We start from the raw sequence: 21,130 nt of genomic DNA, 5'->3' as shown, positions 1-21,130 counted from the left end.
CTGGCAGGGAGAAATCTTGGGAAGATAAATGAAGGCATAGCAATAGAGGAGAACTTTGCTGTTTAGGTGAAACCCACAGAATCTGTTACTCCCAGAAAGATGTTCTGATCTGTCTGATGTCTTCATTCGTGTTTAACTCTACAGGAATAATCCATCAGCAACAGCAGCTCAGCTTACCCACTACATCTTGTTTATAATTTAGTGATCACACCAGGAGATCCATGAATGGCTCTTGAAGGAAAAAGCCAATTGCAAGGAAATCAGTAACTGCTTTCTATAGTGTTGAGCTGATGAAGGTCAATTCTTTAAAATAAGTAACATAATTGTTTATTTGGTTAGTTTTTGTTACAGTCCAGTTTTTATTTTTCATTCAGTACCTCAAATCAGATGTTAGAATTACTGGACAGAGGAAACAAAATTGCTGGTGTATTTTAACCTAGAAGAATAATTTAATTCAGAATAAAGATTCTACATATAGGTGTGGTTTAATGAGACTGGAAACTAAGCAGTTCCATTTTGTGTGTACAGCTAATACTGTTTTCTTTACAGGAATGTAGTCTGTTCTACACCAAAAGGTTCTGCCTCCCCTGTGTGAATGAAAACCTACAGGCTTTTCCTTTGGAAATACAAGAAGATATGGATAAAAGGAAGCCCCAGTCAAAATGCTTGACTAGGAAAAAAAAGGATTCAAGAACATAAATACTGAAAGACCAAGAAAGAGAGACAGTTCTTTGGCTGAGCTTCCTCCTCTCTCCTTTTTAAGACTATTATGTTGCTCCTTTTAAAGTAGTGACCTTCATTAGCTCACTTCTACAGGAAACAGTGACGCATTTCCCCACAACTACTTTGGCTTCAACCATCACTGTGCAGCAATTGCAGCACCAAAAGAATGGCCTTGAGGTGCCGAAAAAGCAGAAAGAGTGGCAGGCAGGCCTTGTCAAATGTACGTAGCAAAAAACTAAATAGTGTTAAAGCATAGGAACTACATCCAAATTTCCCATTTGCTATTTTAATGTTTTGTGTTCTTGATGCTCCTCCACTGTTATGAAAAATCTGAGAGATATGTCTGACTTAATTCGCTGAATGTCCAAGGAAGTAAGTACCAACTGTTAACCTCCCATTGCTGGCTTAGTAAGATTACAGTGAGGAAGGAACTCAAAGCTTAATTTTTAAGTCCAAAATAAAACTAGTAGGACAAAATGTCATAGATAGATAGCCACAGAAATACCTAAATTGGAGATTCTGATGTCAATCCTATCACAGAAAGTATGTGCTTTTATGATAGCAACATTAATTTTTTTTTAAATAATAATTTTTAAAAGGATACAAATCTGCAGTCATTCTGCACTGTCTTCCAGTCCATCTCTGCACAGTGACAGAAGAGGTTACTTTGTCTAGTTTAATCTGAAAATAGGGAAATTCAGCTACTAAACTCTATTTTCTGAAGCGGGCAATTGAACTATCAGGATTTGAGAAACACAGTTTTAGTTAAAATATATATATATATATATATATATATATAATTGCTGGGAGAAAAAGCAATTTCTTTGTATGTTGGCTTCATGAATGTCTGTGTTGACTTTGTTGTAATTACAAGGAACATTCATATGTTAATATAATCAATCAGTCACACACCTCGAGGATGTGTCCAGAATGCTCCATAATCACCACACTCGTGTTATTTATTCAAGGTTTTTGGCCACTGGTTCAGAACCAGTATCAATGCCTCGGTTAATATCTCTCCTTTTCTCTACTCTTTCAGCTTTATAATTTGTTTTATACTTACACAGTCCTTTTAGAAGAATCAGCCACGTATCTGTTAAAAGAAATTAAGCTAATTTTAATGAGTTATTTTATGTTTTTTAAGACTTTCTAATGGCCTGGAATCTTTCATTGTGTTTTTATTGAACCTCGTGTATTGGTTTCCACTGTTGGAGACTGGAATTTCTTGCAGTTACTAGAGGAGCAATCATGGATCTGTTACAACGTTTTTCAAGCTCTAGTTGCTCTTGGGCATGAAATGCAGAGACCTCTTTAATTGCCTAAAAAAGATACTTGTTAGAACTCAACATTTCAGATTCCTTTCTGCAGTAATAAGAAGTTACTCTCAAATAAAGTAATGTACCGCTTGCTTAAAATTAGTGGTATTAAATTTCAGTTTCATGTTACACACAGTTCCCCCCCACCCCCTCCATACTTAGTATGAGATCCTATGGTATGTTTACACAGGCAAATGTCATTCTAAAACATTACCTAAGTTTTTATTTTCTTTATTACACAGTGTTTGCAACAGGCTGTATGTTAACTCTTAGCCTGAAAGTAGGTTTTAAAAGCTTGGTGAGTGCAGTTTGCATCTGAATGAAAGTGTGCCTTTGGGCTGTAAGATACTGGAGGCCTGGGAGGTGCACCCATACAGTGCTGGGAAGGACCTCTGCTCTCAGTGCTGTTTCTCCTCTTATTCAACCTACTCTGTGCCCTTCTGTCATCTGTGGTCTTTGTGCAAGGAAAGGAAAGCTGGCCTACGTGTGATTAGGGATCTCCTGTAATGACAAGGAGTTATTATCTGGGTCTGACAGTTACTACTTGCATATTCTGCATTCTAATATTTCCTACTGAACGTGGGCATTACGCTCTCTATCACAACGTGTTGGTATATATGTGCTTTTACAGACCGAATGCTGTCATCATACCTAAGCTTACCACGACTTAGCAGCCGTGGGTCCTTCCTTTCAGTATGCACAGAGCCTTTACAGTTGGGTTGTATCAGCTTCTCTGGGTACTTTCTGCTGCTGAAAACGAGGCCTTTGATCCTGCCGCATACAGATGATGAAAAAAAAAAATGTTTATTTGCTGTGATTTTCCTTCAGCACCGTTTTACCACTTCAATAAATCCCTGGGTTTGCAAAGGAAGGGATGCGTTTGTATGTTACACATGCATTCCTAACAGTTAATCTACAAGCATCCACACGTTCGAGATACTTCAAATATTATTCTGTCATTAAAAAACCCTTGTAATACTCACGTATTATATGGTAAGCATATGTAATACTTCTTTCTAAAAACAGACATTTGTTGCCCCCACCCCCCCCCCCCCTAATAAGTGCAGCCATTCCTACCAAAGCTCACTTTGTCCACTCTTGGTCACTGCTAGAAGTAGCATCCCTGATGTGAAGCCCTGCTCACCCCGGGTTCTGACTCTGCACACATTGCCAGGTGAGGACATAAGCTGTACAAGAGGTCAGAGCAGAACTATCTTAGTGTACTTAAAAGCTACTGATGCGTTTGGTCATTGGAAGGGATTCAGTTAAGACGTGGCAACTGCTTTGGATAAAGTGCAAGAGGCCACCAGCAGAGTGTAACAGCTCTGCCTGTCTCAAAACCACAACACTGACATGAATGATTGTCCTGGACGTAAAAGATCAGCACAAGCCTTTAGGTTCATTTTAAAAATACTTTATTTTTTTTTTTTAAACCATTAAGGCAAAAAACATATTGCAAATTAATTGTGTTTACATTCAATCTTGCAGGATAACTTTTTTTTTTTTCTTTTTAAAGCACAGAGGTTTCTACCAGTCTCTATACAAGCAGTGAATCCAACCATTTATTTTTTTTAAAGGAGAAGGAAACAAAAAAACAATGTAAAAAAGTTCCAAGTTTTTTCATTCTATCTCGGTAGGCCGGTAACATCTGAGAAGCCATCATCACGTTACACCACATGGGATTTTTACACTCACGCTTGTGTAAGTGACTTTGCCTTTCCTATAAGTCCCTGTGAGCCCAGGGCTGCCATTCTTTCCTGGAAATCCCACCTGCGTCCGATCTGACAGAAAGACCCTCAGGAACCTGGCAGCTCTGAGTGGGATTTCACTGGGAAACACATTCCATGGGAATCAGGTTTGACTACTCCCTTCGAGAAATGTCAGCTCTTTGCAATAAAACACACCCCAAAACTCCTCTAGAAATAATAATAATAAAACAAAAGGTGTCTGGAAACAATGATTTGTCTTTTTTTTTTTTTCTTCTTCTTTAATATCATTATCTTGATACAATTAAACACTTGTTAGCTCTACTGATTAGGATTTGGCAACGCTAACAAAAATGTGCTTTTTTCAGTCGTATCAGATAACAGACAATTTAAGACACCGCAAAGGGTTTTAACATCGTGGTGTAATTAAATCGTTACATTCCTAAGGAAAATCAGAGTGATTGTATAGTTGTGAAATATCAGGAGCAATATGAAATGCGGCTCATCTGAGAAGCTGACACCACAGATAGTGTCAAACAGCATCAGGGGTGTTCTCCTTAAAATCTGCACTATTCGAAGTTAGATTAGCTTTGTTGTTACTAAGGAAGCCGTAAATGTTCTGCTTCTGAAACCGGAGGAAAATATTTGTGGCCACTGAGAGGGAGCCACGGCCTCCCACTGCCAGCCGCCCGCGGGAGCTGTCCCTGCAGGGAGCGGGATGAGGGATTTCGTTGAAGAGGCCTCTTCCCGTCCTCTGTGTGACTGTCAGCCGACAGAACAGCACAGCTGCTGAGCGGATCTGGTGGCGAGCGCCTGCTCATCCCCAGCAGCTCCAAAGAGCACTGCGTCTCCGTGAAGGCAGTTCCTACACCGGGCAGCAAAACTTTCCTGTAGCACGCAGGTGTGCCTGAGGTAGCGAAGCCTGGATGTGGATGGCTCTATGTGTGGCAACTCGCACGTGAATCGCCCAGCAGTTTTGCTAATCTTAACGATTCCCATTACACATCACAGAAGAGATTTTGAATGTTTATGCTGTACTCCTACGCAGTAGGAGGAGAGTGTGCCAGTATTTTGGTTGGCTAATATTTATCACCACCGTTTTGTTTTTTTTTTCCTTTCAGGGGTGAAGAATGCCTTAAAACTTTTTGCATTGGTCGTGCTGCTTTTCTTGTTTTTTTTTTCTTTTTTTTCTTTTCCATAGTAGCAATTACTGCTCATGCATATCCAACCTGAGAAAACATACCAAAATACTTAAAATGGCTTTTAAGTACCTTATGTCTGCTCTTGCAGTCCAGTCCATTCTTAAGGCCCAGCCTGTATGGAGATTAATCTCTTTTGTGCCTGTAGCCTACCCCTGGGCAGAGGCAGCTCAGCTGAAATTGAGGTCCTTGCAGTAGAACTTGGGTTTTGAAACAAGGTTTCAGTGGAATCTGACAACACTGATGCAATCAGTCAAGAAGATTAAGGGGGGGAAAAGGCTTCAGAAGCTGAAGGAGTAACAAAGCTGTAAGCACACTGGGGAAAACAGAAGAGGAATGCCCTTGCCCTAGGATGGGTTTAGTTAACAATGCATTTATATGACATATTTACAGCGTAAAGTGACACATCTGATGGTACCTCTTAAAGTTCTCTTCCATCGCTGCCTAAGAAATTCAGAAAAGAAGCATCCGTAGGTTAGCTTTCATCCTAACCAAAGACTCACTTCAAGGCAGTCTATGTTCTATGCGAAAGTACAGCTTTAAATGCGGTGCCAGTTGTCAATGCCAAACGGTGACAAGCTGCAGAATTTGTGACAGGAATAAAAGCCCAGGCAGGAATAAATAAATGCTTGTCTTTGACTTAAGGCCCACCACCCTTACCCATAAAAGTAAATCTTTCCTCGCTGTACAAAAGGCTTCACAAGATAAAGTATGAAACAAGTATTTAAATTAAATAATTTACATATTTTTCTTAAAGCACCTCTGTAATATAATTTAGTGAAAGTTTATACCTTGCAATTATATTCTATATTTTACAAATCAAAACGTGAAGAAATGGCATTACATTAAATTAAAAAATTCCATAGTACATACGATCAATACTCTCAGATCAAACCCACATATAATTTAAATCTCTAGTGAGAGGATAGCAGAGCTCATTAACCCTAGATTAAAAAAATATATATGCAACTTATTATCAAGAAAGCACTTGAGATATAAGCAAGTACCAGATGCTGTACTAAACCTTACATTTTGACACTTACTAAGGGGTCAGGGTTTTCAGTGAAGGTCCATTATTTATAAGAACTTATCCTTAAGTAATAACCCAACAGCTGCAAATGCATTTGTTAAAGGCAGATGTGGATTTTCTACTAAGTAACGTGGTCGCTTTTAAGGAGAGACAGAGCTGAAATTGTTCCTCTTTAGACACAGTAGAAGCAGCTACAGTGCAATCTCCAATTTCTTTGTCTGATACGATGCGCGGGTTGTCCAGGCTTCCCATTAGAAATAAGGAGGAAATTTCAATTCACGAGTGTGTGACCCAGCTCCTGTGATGAATAAATCTCCAAAGCTTTAGCAGTTTGAATAAACAAACAAATGTTTGGATGCTTATTATAAGCTCTTTGATTTGCAAACTTGTGCTAGCTCTCTCATGAGAACGGACTTAGTGCAACTGCTGGTATTTCCTAAATCTGTGCAGGCCAGAAATAAAGCTAAAATATGCTCTTTGGCAACACTTCAGCTTTCTAGCAGCTGGCTAGAACCAAAGCACAAAGGCACATGGAAATGACAAAAGAAGAACACTTCTTTAAAAGCCAACAAAGATTCAATTTCTGTAAGTGGAGAACATTCCCATCTATTGACAGTCAATTTGTGTTTAAAATAAAAGTGGATTTCTGAAATTTATATAAGGTACAATGCAATGTTTGTTTGTTTTTTTAAGACAGCTGTGCACTATCAAACTGATAACAGAATACCCTTGAACAATATATTATAGTTTAAAAATGAGTACTCCTAATTATTTGAAACAAACCCTTATTTTTCTTTGCTTTTTCTTTTCCCTGCTCCTAAAGTACCTATGGCTTACCAATAAATCAAAAACAAAGAAACAGAAACACCCTCCAAAGTGAATGGGCGGTAGGTTTGTTGAAATCCTAAATTGTACCATTGCTCCTTAGGATCCCTATCCACCTGTTGCCTCTGGCTGTAAGCTCATTGTGGGTACCTGGTCCCTAACCAGGTGTCTTCAATGCTATGACATTAAAATAAGCTAGCGTAGATAAGAATCAGATCAAAACTATAAGTAACAAGCTAGTAAGCCTTTACTAAATCTTTATCCTGAAATCTGCTAACTTTATTTCTCTCCACAGATTGAACATTTTAAAATATTAAATGATCTCTACGATGTGCAGATGCTGAGAGCTCCTCAGTAAGATACCTAAAACTTGTCAGACTCCAGACTTCTTGAAAATGAACATAAATTGAGTAATTTTGACATCTAATTGGCAAATATCTACTTCAGTCATCCACACAGGTCTTAGATATAACTTCTTAGAAGCATAAGGTTTACATTAAGAACTTCCTTTTGCACACTTATGCAAGTGAACTGTCTGCTCTGTTTCATTCCTTGAAAATCGCACAGAACGGCGGAATCACAGGGGTTGGAAGGGACCTCTGGAGATCATCGAATCCAACCCCTCTGCTAAAGCAGGTTCACTACAGCAGGTTGCACAGAAAAACATCCAGGTGAGTCTTGAATATCTCCACAGAAGGAGTCTGTGGGTCCATGCACAGTGCAAACCTGGAGACAGTGGAGTTTATCCAGAATTTTCAGCTACGTTATCGTCTTGTTTATACTAATGTAACTCGCAGATGTAGACTCTCCATGCTTTTAATACTCTCCAAACATTTAAAGGCCTGCAATATAATTTAAAATAGAAATCGAATGCTGGTGTCCAAAGGGATTACTCAAAAAATGCCTGCGTTTTCTTTTGTTAGTTAAAAGAATGCACCTGAAATAGGAAAACAATGCAAATAACACACTTTCCTAATGCCTGTGATGGGATCCTGTTACAAAGAAGCTTCTAAAATAGCTATGATGCTGTTTAAAATTCTCTGTAATTTTGCCAAATGTAAGCATTTATTATGAAACTTTTCTGTTTCAGTTAAGTGTGTTAGCCATTTTTTGGAAACAATAACAGGGAAAATACATTTTCTCCACGGTGATTTTGTCTTCTTTCTGTTTGTTTGTTTTTGTTTTATTTATTCATTTGTTGTTTGTTTGTTTGTTCTGAGAACCTTAAGTACATGCAAATAATGGAAGAGAACTTTCAAATTGGCATTTTGCACATGACTGCGCTTTGGGAGAAAATGCGGCTTACACTTGTGCAGAAGATAAACTTGAGCCAGCTGGCTGTTGGAGTTTCCAACGTTAGGATTTCCACTGCCATCAGCTGCACGGTGCTGAGCACTGCGCACTTGCTGTGGATGGATGCAGTGCGCACAGATGGCTAGCATGCCATCGTGAGATTTTGGCAACCTCTTTGAGTAAGCAATATGGCTTATCAAATGTCTCACTGCTGACTGTCTTATGCCCGAAAGCCACCATTTCATAGAGAGACAAGGCCGACTTGAAGAATCAAGCAGCATCACTGATAAAATCTTGTTATCTCTGAGGGCATACTATGTACTGTTGCAAGACACAGCAGACAACCCATTTCTTATCCACTGTTTCCCGGTAAGACCAACAATCTTCTCTTACTGAAGTGTTTGAAGGAGCTGTAACATAATGCTTATTCAACCCAGCTGTAGGGAGAAGGTAACTGACAGGGAAGGCAAAAGAGGGACTTCTATGTGTATGTATCTAATTCTTCTATCTTGCCCTAGATAGTCACCAAATCTGAGGCTGGTGCTTTAGTATTTCACACTAAAACTTCTGCTAATGGCCATCATCTAGGTAAATACTAAATGGCTGTTAAACCAGTAATTTATTCAGTGCCTAGCCATGCCAGTGGGCCTGTGCAAAACAAACATAACTAAGTAAGCATCGATACATGATGTTCTCACTTCATCCATCTTAATTCATTCAGAGAATGTTTAAGATTCTAATGTTTCCAAACAAGCTAAAACAAAACAAGGAGAATGTGTCATCCCATGGCACTGAAAGCCTATCTATTGCAGAAATGTTAAGACTGGCTCCTGAAACCTTTGTTATGAAACAGTGAAATACAGGAGTAACAAACTGAAATTACCAGATTAAAAAATGTCAAGAAAAAGAACTAGCACGGTGCCTTGCATGTAACTAATACTTGCTTTCACATTTTGTGCATTAGTCTCAATGAGGGACCCTGCAAAATGCCATAGGCAAGCAGTTTCCTTGTAGCTTATTTTGCATCAAGAGTAAGTACTATTGTAAAACCCTCAGGTATATGATAAACTCAGTCTCAGTTGTGCTCTCTTTCATAACATTAGACAATTGACAAGCTCCATTTTCTTGTCACTTTATCTACTATGGTTCTAATGAGAAGGAGAAAATTTGGTAAAATAACTCAGCTTTTACTTCTGTAGGCAAGGTCTATGAAAGATTAGAAATACATCTGAGCGGAGAATTGAAGAAAAAAAAAAAGAAGAAGTTTACTCACAAGAAAAGTAAACAAGTTCAATGAACTCCATACTGCCAAAACACAGGACAAGAAGGAGGGTACCTTTCCTATGTAATCATTTCTTCAGAGTAAGCTATCACTGCACTACAATACTGTACAGCTGAACTTCTTTTTGTTGTTGTTGTTGTTGTTTTTTTCTGGACTAGGATCAGATTTTCCTGTCTGTCCAGAACTCTGGCTGATTCAAAGTTGTATTCTTAAGTCAAAACTGCATCTTGAGCTATTGCAAGTTTTCCAAGCTACATATAGTTAGACACATTTTTCCTCAGAGAGATTTTTGTATTTCCTTTCCAAACAACTGCTCTATGACTTAGCACTTTTACTCTTCCAGAAAAACCTGAATAGGTACTACCTGCTGTATTTTAGATAATGCTTAGGATTTTATTTCATTTCTTGAAAGTATTGTTTTTCAGTGTGCTAATCCTAGAGTATACCAATGCTATGCTATGTCAAGCTGTACTGTGCTCCATGGATTTCAAGCAATGGCACAAGAAAGGCCTTTCAGTTTTTTTATATGTGCATTATGCAGTAATATACAGTCATTCAATAAACCTAGACTGATTGCCTCTAACAAAAAGAAATTAGTTATTTCTCAGTCATTACCATTAGCCAAGAATGCATCATCTTTATGACGGTGCTTATAACTGGAGAGAATTTGCTGAATTTGTTACTGTAACTCTAAAATGACTAAGCCAAGAGGAAATACTTTTTTGTTTTTCATTTCTGTTTCTTAACATTCTGATTTATTATACAAATACATCTTCTTTACCGATCTTCGGATTTCCAAATAAAAGAACTGCTTTAAGGCGCTTCATGAACATTACGGTCAGTATTTTTCTGCAGAACTCATTCAAAAGAAGACAGAAGAACTCAAACCAAAAGACCTGTAGCACTCCAGTTACTTAGCTTCTGCATTTTTCACGCTCCGAACCGAGTGAACAGCTGATAGCTGTGCAAGTGATTTTGCTCCCATCTATTATTAATATTGCCGTTGTCTTTAAATATTGTGGAAAAATTACTAAAAATCCTTAATACATGTCCCTGTAGATTTCCTGCAGTAAAGGGTGTAAATGTGCATCAGATTCAGTCTTCTTGATTATCTGAACAAGTTGAGCATGCTCTGTGACAAGTTGCCGGAGGTCAGCCATTTTTTGGAGAAGTTTCGGGAAGAGGAAGATATCGTCAGGATGGTTGGTTTGCAAGTGCAGTTTCAGTACATGCACAATGCTCTCCTGCATTTTTTCAATGTGTCCTACATTTACAAGACCAGGACGATCTATTCTCAAAACAGAAGAATACATGTCAAAATTTTCGAAATATTCTTTATTGTAGGCTACTTTATAGATTCTATATTGCAGACTAGCGTAAATTTACATTATACACTCGAGGGCAATGACAATAACCTCATCAATAGGCTTTGGAACAGGCTTAAAGTAAGTCTTTAAAAAGAAATGTAGTCTTAGCCCTCAGGTCAAAGCGTTTTCAATGCCCACAGTTACTTGAGGAAAGAGGTCATAGTACTAAATACCACCTGTGCTACTAAAGGAAACAAACAAACAAACACGAAGCCCACCCCTTCCACTCACAAAACTAAAAGAAGCATTCAGCCTAGGAATCCAGTTCTATAATCTGCATGTCATGATAAAAGAGTTCAAACAGTAGGGACAGGGGTTAAAAAATACATGGTTATTTCTAGAGACTTCTTCAAGTTTGGGCACTCTAATCAAGATACAAAATATCTGGCTTTCACCCTTGGTTCCCATACATATTGCCATAGCATAAGTTATTGACAGGATGTAGAGAAGTACCTATTAAGGATGTTTCACACTTTCCGGCATAGAATCCCACTTGCAGCTACTTACAGTCCTATACTTTAACTCTCTGGATCAAACTTCTCTGTGAGAAGTATGTGGTCACAAGCTAAATTTGTTTCTTGCAAACTTCAGCTATTTCCAAGGAGAAGAAAAGAGAAGAACACCATTTTGCCTGCAAAGAACTCTCTCAACTTTTGAAAACTCATAATATCAATATGGTGTGCAAAGATTTGATGAGAACTTGCTGTCTAAACTAGCTCTTGAAGCATGTGAAAGTCTACAGACTTTCTCTTCTTGTAATTGTTAAGGATGCTGCCACAGGCAGTGAATTTCTTATGAGTTTGGCAGCGTATAAAAAAAGCAGACAACCATGCCATTGGAACTGTCTTAATCTTCTTATTCCCCTTTTTCAAAATACTTATGAATAGTTCTGAATTTAACCTTAAGTATGAATGTCCTTTCTGGAGGAAAGAATGGATAACATTTGCGTTCTTTCACTCACAAACAATGAGCATAAAAAAACAAAGCCACATTCCCAGGTACTATGAAATTATTTTTAGATTGCCATAAACTATTTTTTTGGAGTTAGCTAAGTTGGGTTTTGAAAATAAGTTGCAATATTAAAATCAGAAGATAGGACGTGCATCAACAGCACTGTGCATTTGTGCAGAACTCATTACATCATTACAATCAGCAAGTCAAAGGTGAGCAAAGCTATAGTCTACCTCTGTCTCCAATTTCATTACAAACTGCTTTTCTGCCCATTTTGTAAATGCAAATACTGCTTCCTTAAACATAAAAAAAATAATAACCCCCCAAACCTCAAACAAAAACACACCAACTCTCTTTACATTCCACTTTTAAAAATACAGAGTAATGAGACCCCTCTCTAATTTTAGAACTTATTGCCTTGAAGAATAAATATGTAGTGCTTACCTCCACAGCAAATGATGGCAGCGACAAAAAGTGATATGTCACTATCATCCAGTTCCAGTGCATTGAATTTCATTGCAAAATCAAATTTTGGCTCCATTATATCACAGAATGGCTTTCTCAGACTTTTCAGGAACTCTCGGGTTATAAAACCATTTCCATAGGCTACCAGCATCCCATCTTTGTTCATTACAGATGCTAACATGGCAAAGATGGCTTCATAAACTCCATATTTCAACAGTGTCACTTGATCATTCAAGTCAAGATTGGAGAAGCCAGGGATAGATTTGGCAAATTCGGTAAGTTCTGTGACAGTCTCTACAGAGGTACACTGGCAGCAGTGGAAGATTCGAACTTCGGCTTCCTTATTCTGAATTCCATTGGCAACCAATTTTGCCACCAGCGTCTTCTCTGCCATGCACAAGGTATCCATATCATGTATAACAAACGGCTACAGAGAAAACAGTATGAATTTATCAATAAAATAAAAGCTATTAATCATTGTTTTGCTAAAGAATTGAATTTTAATCTTCATAATAATCAGTTTTTAAACTATCAATAAACCTTGAGTTCTTTCACATTTCTGCATACAGAGAAAACACGTATTACAGAACTGTGAACTGCCGTGTTTACAAGCAAGTCTGATCTTCAAACAACAAGGCAAAAAGCAAAAGGTAAATAGATATGATATATCTTCAATCTACTTTTACAGAGAATCATAGGATCATAGAATCCTTAGAGTTAGAAGGTACCTCTGAAGGCCATCTAGTCCGACAAGTCACAAGAATGTGACCTGTTTATTACTCATATGTTCATCATCAGATTTTCATAACTGTCACAGCTGTTCTTCCATAAAAATTGTGCTCAACTTGCCAGCTACAGTAAGTCTAAATCATCTCTAAAACCAGAATCCCATTAGAATGTCAGACAACACTAAACTTCAGTCTTGATCACATTCTTTTCCATTAAAGACAAAACAACAACAACAAAAAAACCCTTCATTTAAAAAAATATATGCATTACAATCTGATGAGGTATTGCCAGGGTCTTAGAAACCAAATATAAAAATGATACCTCATCATCATGAAAAATGGTAGCTTATTCTGCAATGAGTTACAGTAACGTCAAGAACTAGGATCTCCTGAAATCGAATAATGCACAGTTCAGAAATAGGTAGATTATTAATTACCAACAACAAACCTCTCTCTCTTCTTTTTTTTTAAGTTAAAAGGAAATCAAAATATTTTTTCCTGGAAGAGATGATAAGGTTGAAAAAAACCCTCTCCTCTTTCCTGCATATTGGAGAATGAGGAAATAACCTGTTTCTACCACATTAGTTCTGGTTCCTCATTGATTTTTACTTGTGAATTCACTGATACACATGCAAGCCACTAGCTTCTGGTAATCAGACAACTCTAATCTGAGAGCAATTACATCAACTTCTTTGCATGACTACAAACACAAAAATTAAGACCTAGTGATCTAGGATCCCTACACTTCAAATTCATATTGCAAATTCTGGCATGAATGAACAAGCTTAAAAAGGACTTTATGGAGATATCTACTTGGTAAGGCATTAAAGCACGGTATTACTTCAGGCTTATGTCAGCTTGTGCCCTTCAAAACATTTACTCCCATGCTTAATTTTTAAGCATCTCATCAATCCAGTGTAAAAAACTGGCATTATTCATATGTTTTTCTTTTAATGTGCTTCTGTGCTTGGCTAGACTAGTCTATAATACACCAAATTCCATAATTTAGAAGACAGCTTGCTTACAATTTTCAGTACAACCATTTTTTTTTACCAAAATTAATTTACTGAAATTAATTGATTTTTATTTTACCACTGATTATATCTTCTATATCATATATAGAAGATACCTCTTCATTGTCGAACATTGACTTCCTCACCATATTCAATCACTTCTAGGAAAATTCTGCTCATTGTCAGAACAGCAGGGCTTTCAGTAAAATCTCGGATGTTGTGCAACTGCTAAGTAACTATTTCACAATGCCTACTAATTAGTAATGAACAAAATACTGTAAGTAAAAATTCATATAGAACATTCACTATTTTCTTCAAGACCTTGGATAAATTATCCTGAAAGAAAATTAAACTGTTTAGCATACATGTCCCCACAACCTTGCTTTTCCCTTTCAAAGTAACCATACAGTTATGACCAGGAAGGTTGCATGAGGAAGTGTGTAGAACTGTTAACAAAGAATTACAAATGTGAGTTCTCTCCCTTCCTACCATTGATACTGTTGGGATTATAACAACAGTAATTCAGAACTGCTGTATGTCCTAAAAGATAACAGTATTTAATCTGGTATCTGTGGCAGAAAAGCATTTGAAATTCCCTTCCCCTCCTCCCTCCCCCCCCCCCCCCCCCCCCAGTCCCCTTTCATAATAAGATAATAAATTTGAAACATTTTCCCCACCAATACTATGAGGTATTCACATTCAGATACCCATTTTGTTTTTTGATTAAGAACTGATTTTCTTTCCCTTACATATCTACTATAACTTAGAGGCTCCTAAAGCTATTATTCTCATAGTGCCTAAAAGTATTAAAAAGTATTTATATTTAGTGTAGGGATTCCCTTTTGTATATTTCATTTCTGTATTAGCATCTTACTCATTTTCTAAAAGATATGCTTAAGAATTTAACAAATTATTATATCACCTTACGTCCTTCTAGCTTGACTTTAAAGGTACATTAAAATTACTTACTGGATTGTTGTTAGTTTTCCCTGCAAGGATGACTCTGGCTTTAACCTTGTTCATATTGAAGTTTTTCAGGTAAGCATCATGGATTCTTTTGGCAAGTGATTTAAGATCTGCCATTTCTGAATCTTCTACATAATTTTCACCCGTTAGAATTTCTGCTTTCAACTTGGCCTTCTCAGACCTTGGCATTCGTCCAAAACGTATTGCTGATAGGAAGACAAAATTGTAAAAAGAAAAAGTTATAAAAAAACCTGTGCCTTTTCCCATTGCTGAATAGACAGCAAGATTTTCCATTCAGAAAAACCAAGGTAGGAGTAGCATACTTACTATGATAAACTCATGAGTGAAATAGTTCTTTCCAGCACAGATGATAACTGAGACCTGACTGATGAAACTCATCAAGTCAGTACACTAAACTGAAGGTAATTAGACATTTTAGAACACAAACTGGTATATGCAATGATGTAGAAAGGCACGCCTTTTTCCTTCTACACTACCTGAATAGTTATTCTCTCCTTATATGTCTTACAACCCCTAAAGTGAGACTCAAAGTCTACCACGGGAATTCTAAAAAAACTGAGTGAGGAAAGTCATGTCAGGAGCTTGGCAGAGAGCACATGTGCTGGCTGGAAAGCTGCCTGGGGAATTACTCTGCAGGGAGATGGGCCCAAATTCCAGTGCTGATTCTGGACCTGCTAGGGCTTCAGCTATTTATGCACTGGATGTTTGCTCAGTTCAACATATCTGTACTGTCTAGTGAGAACAGAATAGATCAGAGACCCATATTTATGCTCAAAGTTCGCTCAACAAAACTTCCTACTAGACCCAGATTAGCTCACCAAGATTGGAGAGGATGAGAGTAGAGTTTGAGTATCCAATCTAGTTGCTAGGACATTCTTTTGAGGGGCAGGAGATGTGAGTTTGAAACCTCAATAGACATGGAAGTGTCCTATTTCTTGGGCCACTGTTCCTGCCACTTAACAATAGAAAAAAAAAGCATATTTTGCATACTTCTTCAGTTTCATCTAAAACCTAAACAAACCCCATTTTACAAGGGGCCCTGCCCTCTGACAGTGGCAAAGTTTTGAAAAGTACAGCGGGTTACTTTTGCCTCATATCAGCAGCTAACCAGTGGGAGAACACAACCTCATTGCTTTGACTGAGCAACCCCAAGCTTTTCTCATGATATAAGGTGATTTGGGGCATGATCTGCAGTGTAGTTTTGGGCTTCAGTGGAAGGTCTGCTCTGAATCTGGCCATGAGTCTATCAGAAAAGTGGAAGAATCTCTCTCCTAAAGCAAAACTTATATTGTAAAGGTCACGGCTGTAAATCTAATTAAGGTTTGTTTCCTGAGAAGCATGGCCTGCAAGTTAGCAGTCTTTTCCTTCTCTTTTGGCATCCCATATGTTTGCCCCAGTAAAACTGCTGCTTCCTTCAGCTGGAGCACAGGTACCCACAGGGAAATCATTTTAATTGAGGACTAATCCCTGCTAGCCAACACAGCTCTCTACTCAGTTCCTGCTCCTGAGACGTTACTTTGTTAGCTGGCACATTCTTCCCAAGTCGCACAGAGACTGTACACCCACTCCCAGTGCATTTTAGTATCAGTCATGGTTCTTCACAAAGGAGCCAGACTTCCTCAGAACCAGAAAGTTAACATTCCCAGTGTCACTTCCTAGGGCTGTAGACTACACTGCCATAGACAGCTTCCTCAACCAGGTAGCCACCCCAGCTATCTTGATGGCATTGTTTCCTCAGAATGTTTGTCTTCCAACTCATAGCTTTTTACCTAGCCCAGCAACTTACTCTCAGATCACACCTGCTCCCATGTTCAGCCTTGACACAATCTGATTTACGTAGGGAAAGCAAACTGCTGTCATTTGAACACATAAAATATTCTTTCTTGTGGCTTGGCCTCTCCCTCCTTATCTTCTCTCCTCTTTACCAAAGTTGCTTAGCAAGCTACATACTGTACATAAAACTGCCTTGTGGGGTTGAAATTGGCCTGTAAGCCACAGGCTTACCAGCCCTATGTTAAGTCATTAACACAAACAATAACATAATTTTTAAACTGTATATCTAAATGGTCTAAATTTTTACCATTCCCTTTAGCAAGCAACCTACCAGATACCTGCTCCATGGTCAGCACACATGGTCAGCAACCTCCTCCCCCTTCCCAAACCATCTGTCCAAGAGCTGTTGCACGGTAGCCTACAAAATATTGGAGCCTGGTCTTCTACGGATTTCTGTCCTATGTCTTTCTCTCTCACAATGAAATAGTTCTCCTTCTGCTCCTTTGCAAATTTCCTGACCAGAATTCTTCCAGCAGTAGAGCTTGTTTCAATCTTACCAAAGTTCTGGGTGAAACAAATTAAGTTCACCATCACATGGGCAAACAGACAATCCACACAACAGTGTAAAGTTCATAAGTGTACGTTTGGCAGGTGTTTATCAGTTACTTCAACTAGTCATGAGGGAAATTGGTCCCCCCCCCCCCCCGCCACAATCTGTACTGAAAAAAATATGAAGTTCAACTCATGAAGTTTTCCAAGTGCTTGCTTCCAGAAGCAGATCCTGGGTAGAAACAAGCAAATTATGAAGGGTACTCTTACCTACCATTATGTGACATTCCAACTGAAAGGCACTTCTGAAAACGACAGTATTGGCACTTATTACGATTTTTTTTCTGAATTTTGCAATTGCGATCGCATTTATCATAGATGAGTTTCAATCGGATGGTTCTCCTAAAAAAACCCTGTAAGAAGTTTGAAAAAACAACATGTAATGTTAAAGGGCTGTTGACTACTAAACTATTAAACAAGAACTGAGAGCCTTGAGTACCAGATTAAATTTGCTGTTAAGGATTATGTAAAACAGTCACACCTTCTTTTTGCATATACTTTCTCAGTGCCTGAGAACCTTCACTGTTCACATGTGTAAGTCGCACAAACACACAGAATCAACACATGTCTATTCAGCAAATGTGAGGGGTATTACAGTGCAGCACAGTGTGTAGAAAGAGCCAAGAACACAAAATAGGCTTTACAGAAAAGCCTGTAACTCATCAGACCTCTCCACAATGTCTTGATATTGCAATGAAACACCAGACTCATACTAAGACGTAATTAAAGGGTTAGAAAAGCTTTTTAAAGTCATTGCAACATTTTGTTTCACATGACATAGAGACAGATATCATTTAGGCTGTGGAGCTTTCTGACCACAGGTGATTATGAACTTGCTCTCCATGTCCTCAATGTCTAGTAGAGATTCTAGTATTATTCCATAAGATTTAGACTTGAAATATCACCTTCTGACATGGAGCAGGAGAGACAATTGTACACATAAAATTATTTCTCTCACCTTACGTTGTAATTTAGAAAATAAAAGCAAAACTAAAACATCAGACAACAACAACAACAAAAAAAACCCAAAACAAAACAAAAGAATCTTACAATTTTTGGGATATACAATTCCCAAAAATCATACATTAATGATAACATTACTTTGCCTCAGATATGTGCACTGGCTCCAAAACTACAAGAGGTATAATACTAAGTGATTCAAGCTGAACAGGATGGTGATGAGGTATTTGAGATTTATTAGTGTTATAATGAAAACATAACAAACTTGCATGCCTCTCACAGCTGTACTCCCAACACAAATAAAACACTAGTGGAGCAGGTAGGCTTTGATTTTTGGCCACGGTTTAGTGTTTTAAGTTGTTTTAGTTATTTCACTAACTAATTAGTTCCACAAAAGCAGCACTGAAATTTTCATTGCGAATTGCCTCTGCTTGATGAAGGTCTGGAATTGAGTTAAGGTATCCAGTTACGGTATCTGAACAAATTATTTCCCAAAGAAAATCACAAATATATTTATTAAATAATTTTAATGGATAAAATTATACTAATTAAACATTTATGAAACAAATGTTTATCTTTATGTAACCCTGTAAATAAAGCAACGTGATTTAGGCTCTTAAAAAGAAAATTATGACTGTACCTTACAACCTTCACAAGCATGTACTCCGTAATGGTAGCCTGAGGCTTTATCCCCACAAATTCTACATTCAATGTTTAATGCTCCACTGGGTGATTCATCTATGCTACCTGGAGCTGTGGCAAAATTAATGGATGAAGGACTGGATGCTGGTGAAAGGGTGTCTAAAAGAAAAAGGAACACTTCATAATTACTATGCTAAACCCACAACAACAACAACAACAACAAAAAAGAGCTTATTTGAAAAAATAATTGTGAGTCAGTAGTGAATAATCATAGCCAGTAAGTGAATTTGGCAATAATTGTTTGAAAAATAATTTCTGTTTATTTTACCAGCAGAAACACAAACTGAATACAGGGCACACCTTGCTAATTTCATTAAGAAATGCAATGTCAGTTGACAAAAAGCCTTACTGAAGTAACTCTAACAACAAGAACTAGAAGGCAGATAGTGATTCTTCAAGATTCACCAAGTTCACTCCACACAAAATAAGAGAAAACCAAGCTATATATATATATATATATATGTATGTATAATAATATAAATATAAAACCAAGGAACAATATTCAACATGTATCTTCTACTCAAGACAAATAGTACAAACTGTGACAGGAGGGAAAAAAAACCCAACCTAATCAATAAAATAGACTTCCCCTTGTGGCTTCAAGTTTGTATTACAATAACCATTCAACCTGTCAATCACTCTTTCCAGAAAGGTTATTAAGAGCTCATCTTGCTTTTATATTTCCATCTCTTGTGTCATAGTGTTTAGAATGAGATCTATTACTATAGTATGACAAGGGACATATTCCTAGCTCAAGTTGAATTAGTCCAGCATTTGAAGACACACAAATCCCACTGACTTCAGAAGAGTTACTCGTAGTTTTAAAAGATGATCTTAACTGAGACCTAAAAAGCAGTTATACACATTCATTTTCTAAAGAAAATAATTACTTAAAGCAAAAACATACTCCTTCACATCACCGAAAACAGATATTAAAAGGAAAGTAGATGAACTTCTGAGATATCCAAGCAATAAAAGCCTTGATCAAATATTTTACCTTTTGAATATAATGGGAAAATAATCTCTGGAATGCTGTAAAATGAAATAAACTCTCAGTTTTATTAGTAGATGAACATGTCACAGAACCAACACCTTCCAGCTTTAATTATTTCAATTAATATTTCCACCTTGTTTGAGGAAAATATTTTCTGAGGCCAGAATTTCTTTTATCTTCCATCTTGCAACTTGTACCGCAAGACTTCAGCAAATTAATGGGTGTGTTATTTTAACAGAAAGATTAAGAAACACTTATGAATGTAGGTCAGCAAGTATGACACTGGAAAAAACACTGGCACAGAACTCGGACTGCACTGCCAGCACTGCCAAGCCCACAGGCAGAGTCATCAACAACAGCCTAAAATACAGGATTTTTTTAACATATCATTTTCATTTCTTCTTACTTGTGTCATGGAATTTGAGCCTTAAAGTTCATGTTTTCCATCTTCTCTAACAGAAAAACTAGGATCTTTTGCCATGAACACTGAACACTGAAAATAAGAAGGTGATGCTAGAAACTGACCCAAATTACCATAGGACTTGCATGCACACAAAAATAATTGAAAAAAAAAACCCCAAGAACTTCATGTCTCAGAAGAGCTATATTATAAAGCCAGTACATAGAAACTTTTCCTGTATAAGGCATATTTCTAATTGTGAAAGTCTGCAACTGAAAGGGATACAAACCATATTTCGGACAAACATTACTTTGGGCAACAGTGCTGAGGGGCAGCCCTCCTTTCGCCTTCACAAAATTCACACTATGCATTTCAACCACTTGTAGCACAGACTCACACCTCAGCTTTGTTAGTGCAATTTCTATAAATGAAATAGTGATCTAGTGACAGCCTAAAAATTGATTTATAGTTAAAAAAATAAATAATACACATATAAAGAAAAGAAAAACAAAAGAGAACACAGAACAGTGAGAAAGTTAATCATAAACTGAATGTTAAAATACCCCTACCACTAAAAGGTTTGCAAAACCACAGTTTCATAAGGAATGCTTTATTGATATAATTGGAGTTACATTTCAGTGACTTTCAGTTTGAACTCTCAAACCAAGTCTCACAAAAAAATGTTCTGACTAACAACTATGGAATATATTAGCTCTCTCAGATTAGTTACTTCTACCAGAATAGAAACCCTCAGTTGACCAATGCTGCTCTTGAGAAGGGAGGAAAAAACAGCAAGTTAACAACACC

General features: G+C 37.5%; 2 protein-coding genes across 53 annotated transcripts in view; one reads left to right on the top strand and one right to left on the bottom strand.

Moving 5' to 3' along the window:
* Positions 1-2,145, top strand: part of CDPF1 (cysteine rich DPF motif domain containing 1) — a 50,016-nt gene extending 47,871 nt beyond the window's left edge. Inside the window, exon 4 of one of the 2 annotated variants that reach the window (NM_001030772.3) lies at positions 550-2,145. In NM_001030772.3, coding sequence (NP_001025943.2) covers positions 550-699 — 150 coding nt within the window. In that variant the 3' untranslated portion in view covers positions 700-2,145. The remainder of the gene's footprint in view (positions 1-549) is intronic. The other variant, XM_040697680.1, reaches the window with a different exon arrangement.
* Positions 2,146-3,437: 1,292 nt separating this feature from the next.
* Positions 3,438-21,130, bottom strand: part of PPARA (peroxisome proliferator activated receptor alpha) — a 278,561-nt gene continuing 260,868 nt past the window's right edge. For 45 of the 51 annotated variants that reach the window (XM_046942569.1, XM_046942389.1, XM_046942408.1 and 42 more), the window contains 5 exons: positions 18,868-19,028; positions 17,482-17,620; positions 14,868-15,070; positions 12,137-12,584; positions 3,438-10,662 (listed from right to left, as the gene is read on the bottom strand). In XM_046942569.1, coding sequence (XP_046798525.1) covers positions 10,415-10,662; positions 12,137-12,584; positions 14,868-15,070; positions 17,482-17,620; positions 18,868-19,028 — 1,199 coding nt within the window. In that variant the 3' untranslated portion in view covers positions 3,438-10,414. 51 annotated transcript variants of the gene reach the window in all.

Source organism: Gallus gallus, chromosome 1 (genome assembly GCF_016699485.2).
Source record: "Gallus gallus isolate bGalGal1 chromosome 1, bGalGal1.mat.broiler.GRCg7b, whole genome shotgun sequence".
Classification (NCBI taxonomy): domain Eukaryota; kingdom Metazoa; phylum Chordata; class Aves; order Galliformes; family Phasianidae; genus Gallus; species Gallus gallus.
Note: the sequence above shows the minus strand (reverse complement) of the source record. Positions and strands in the feature narration are given on the sequence as shown.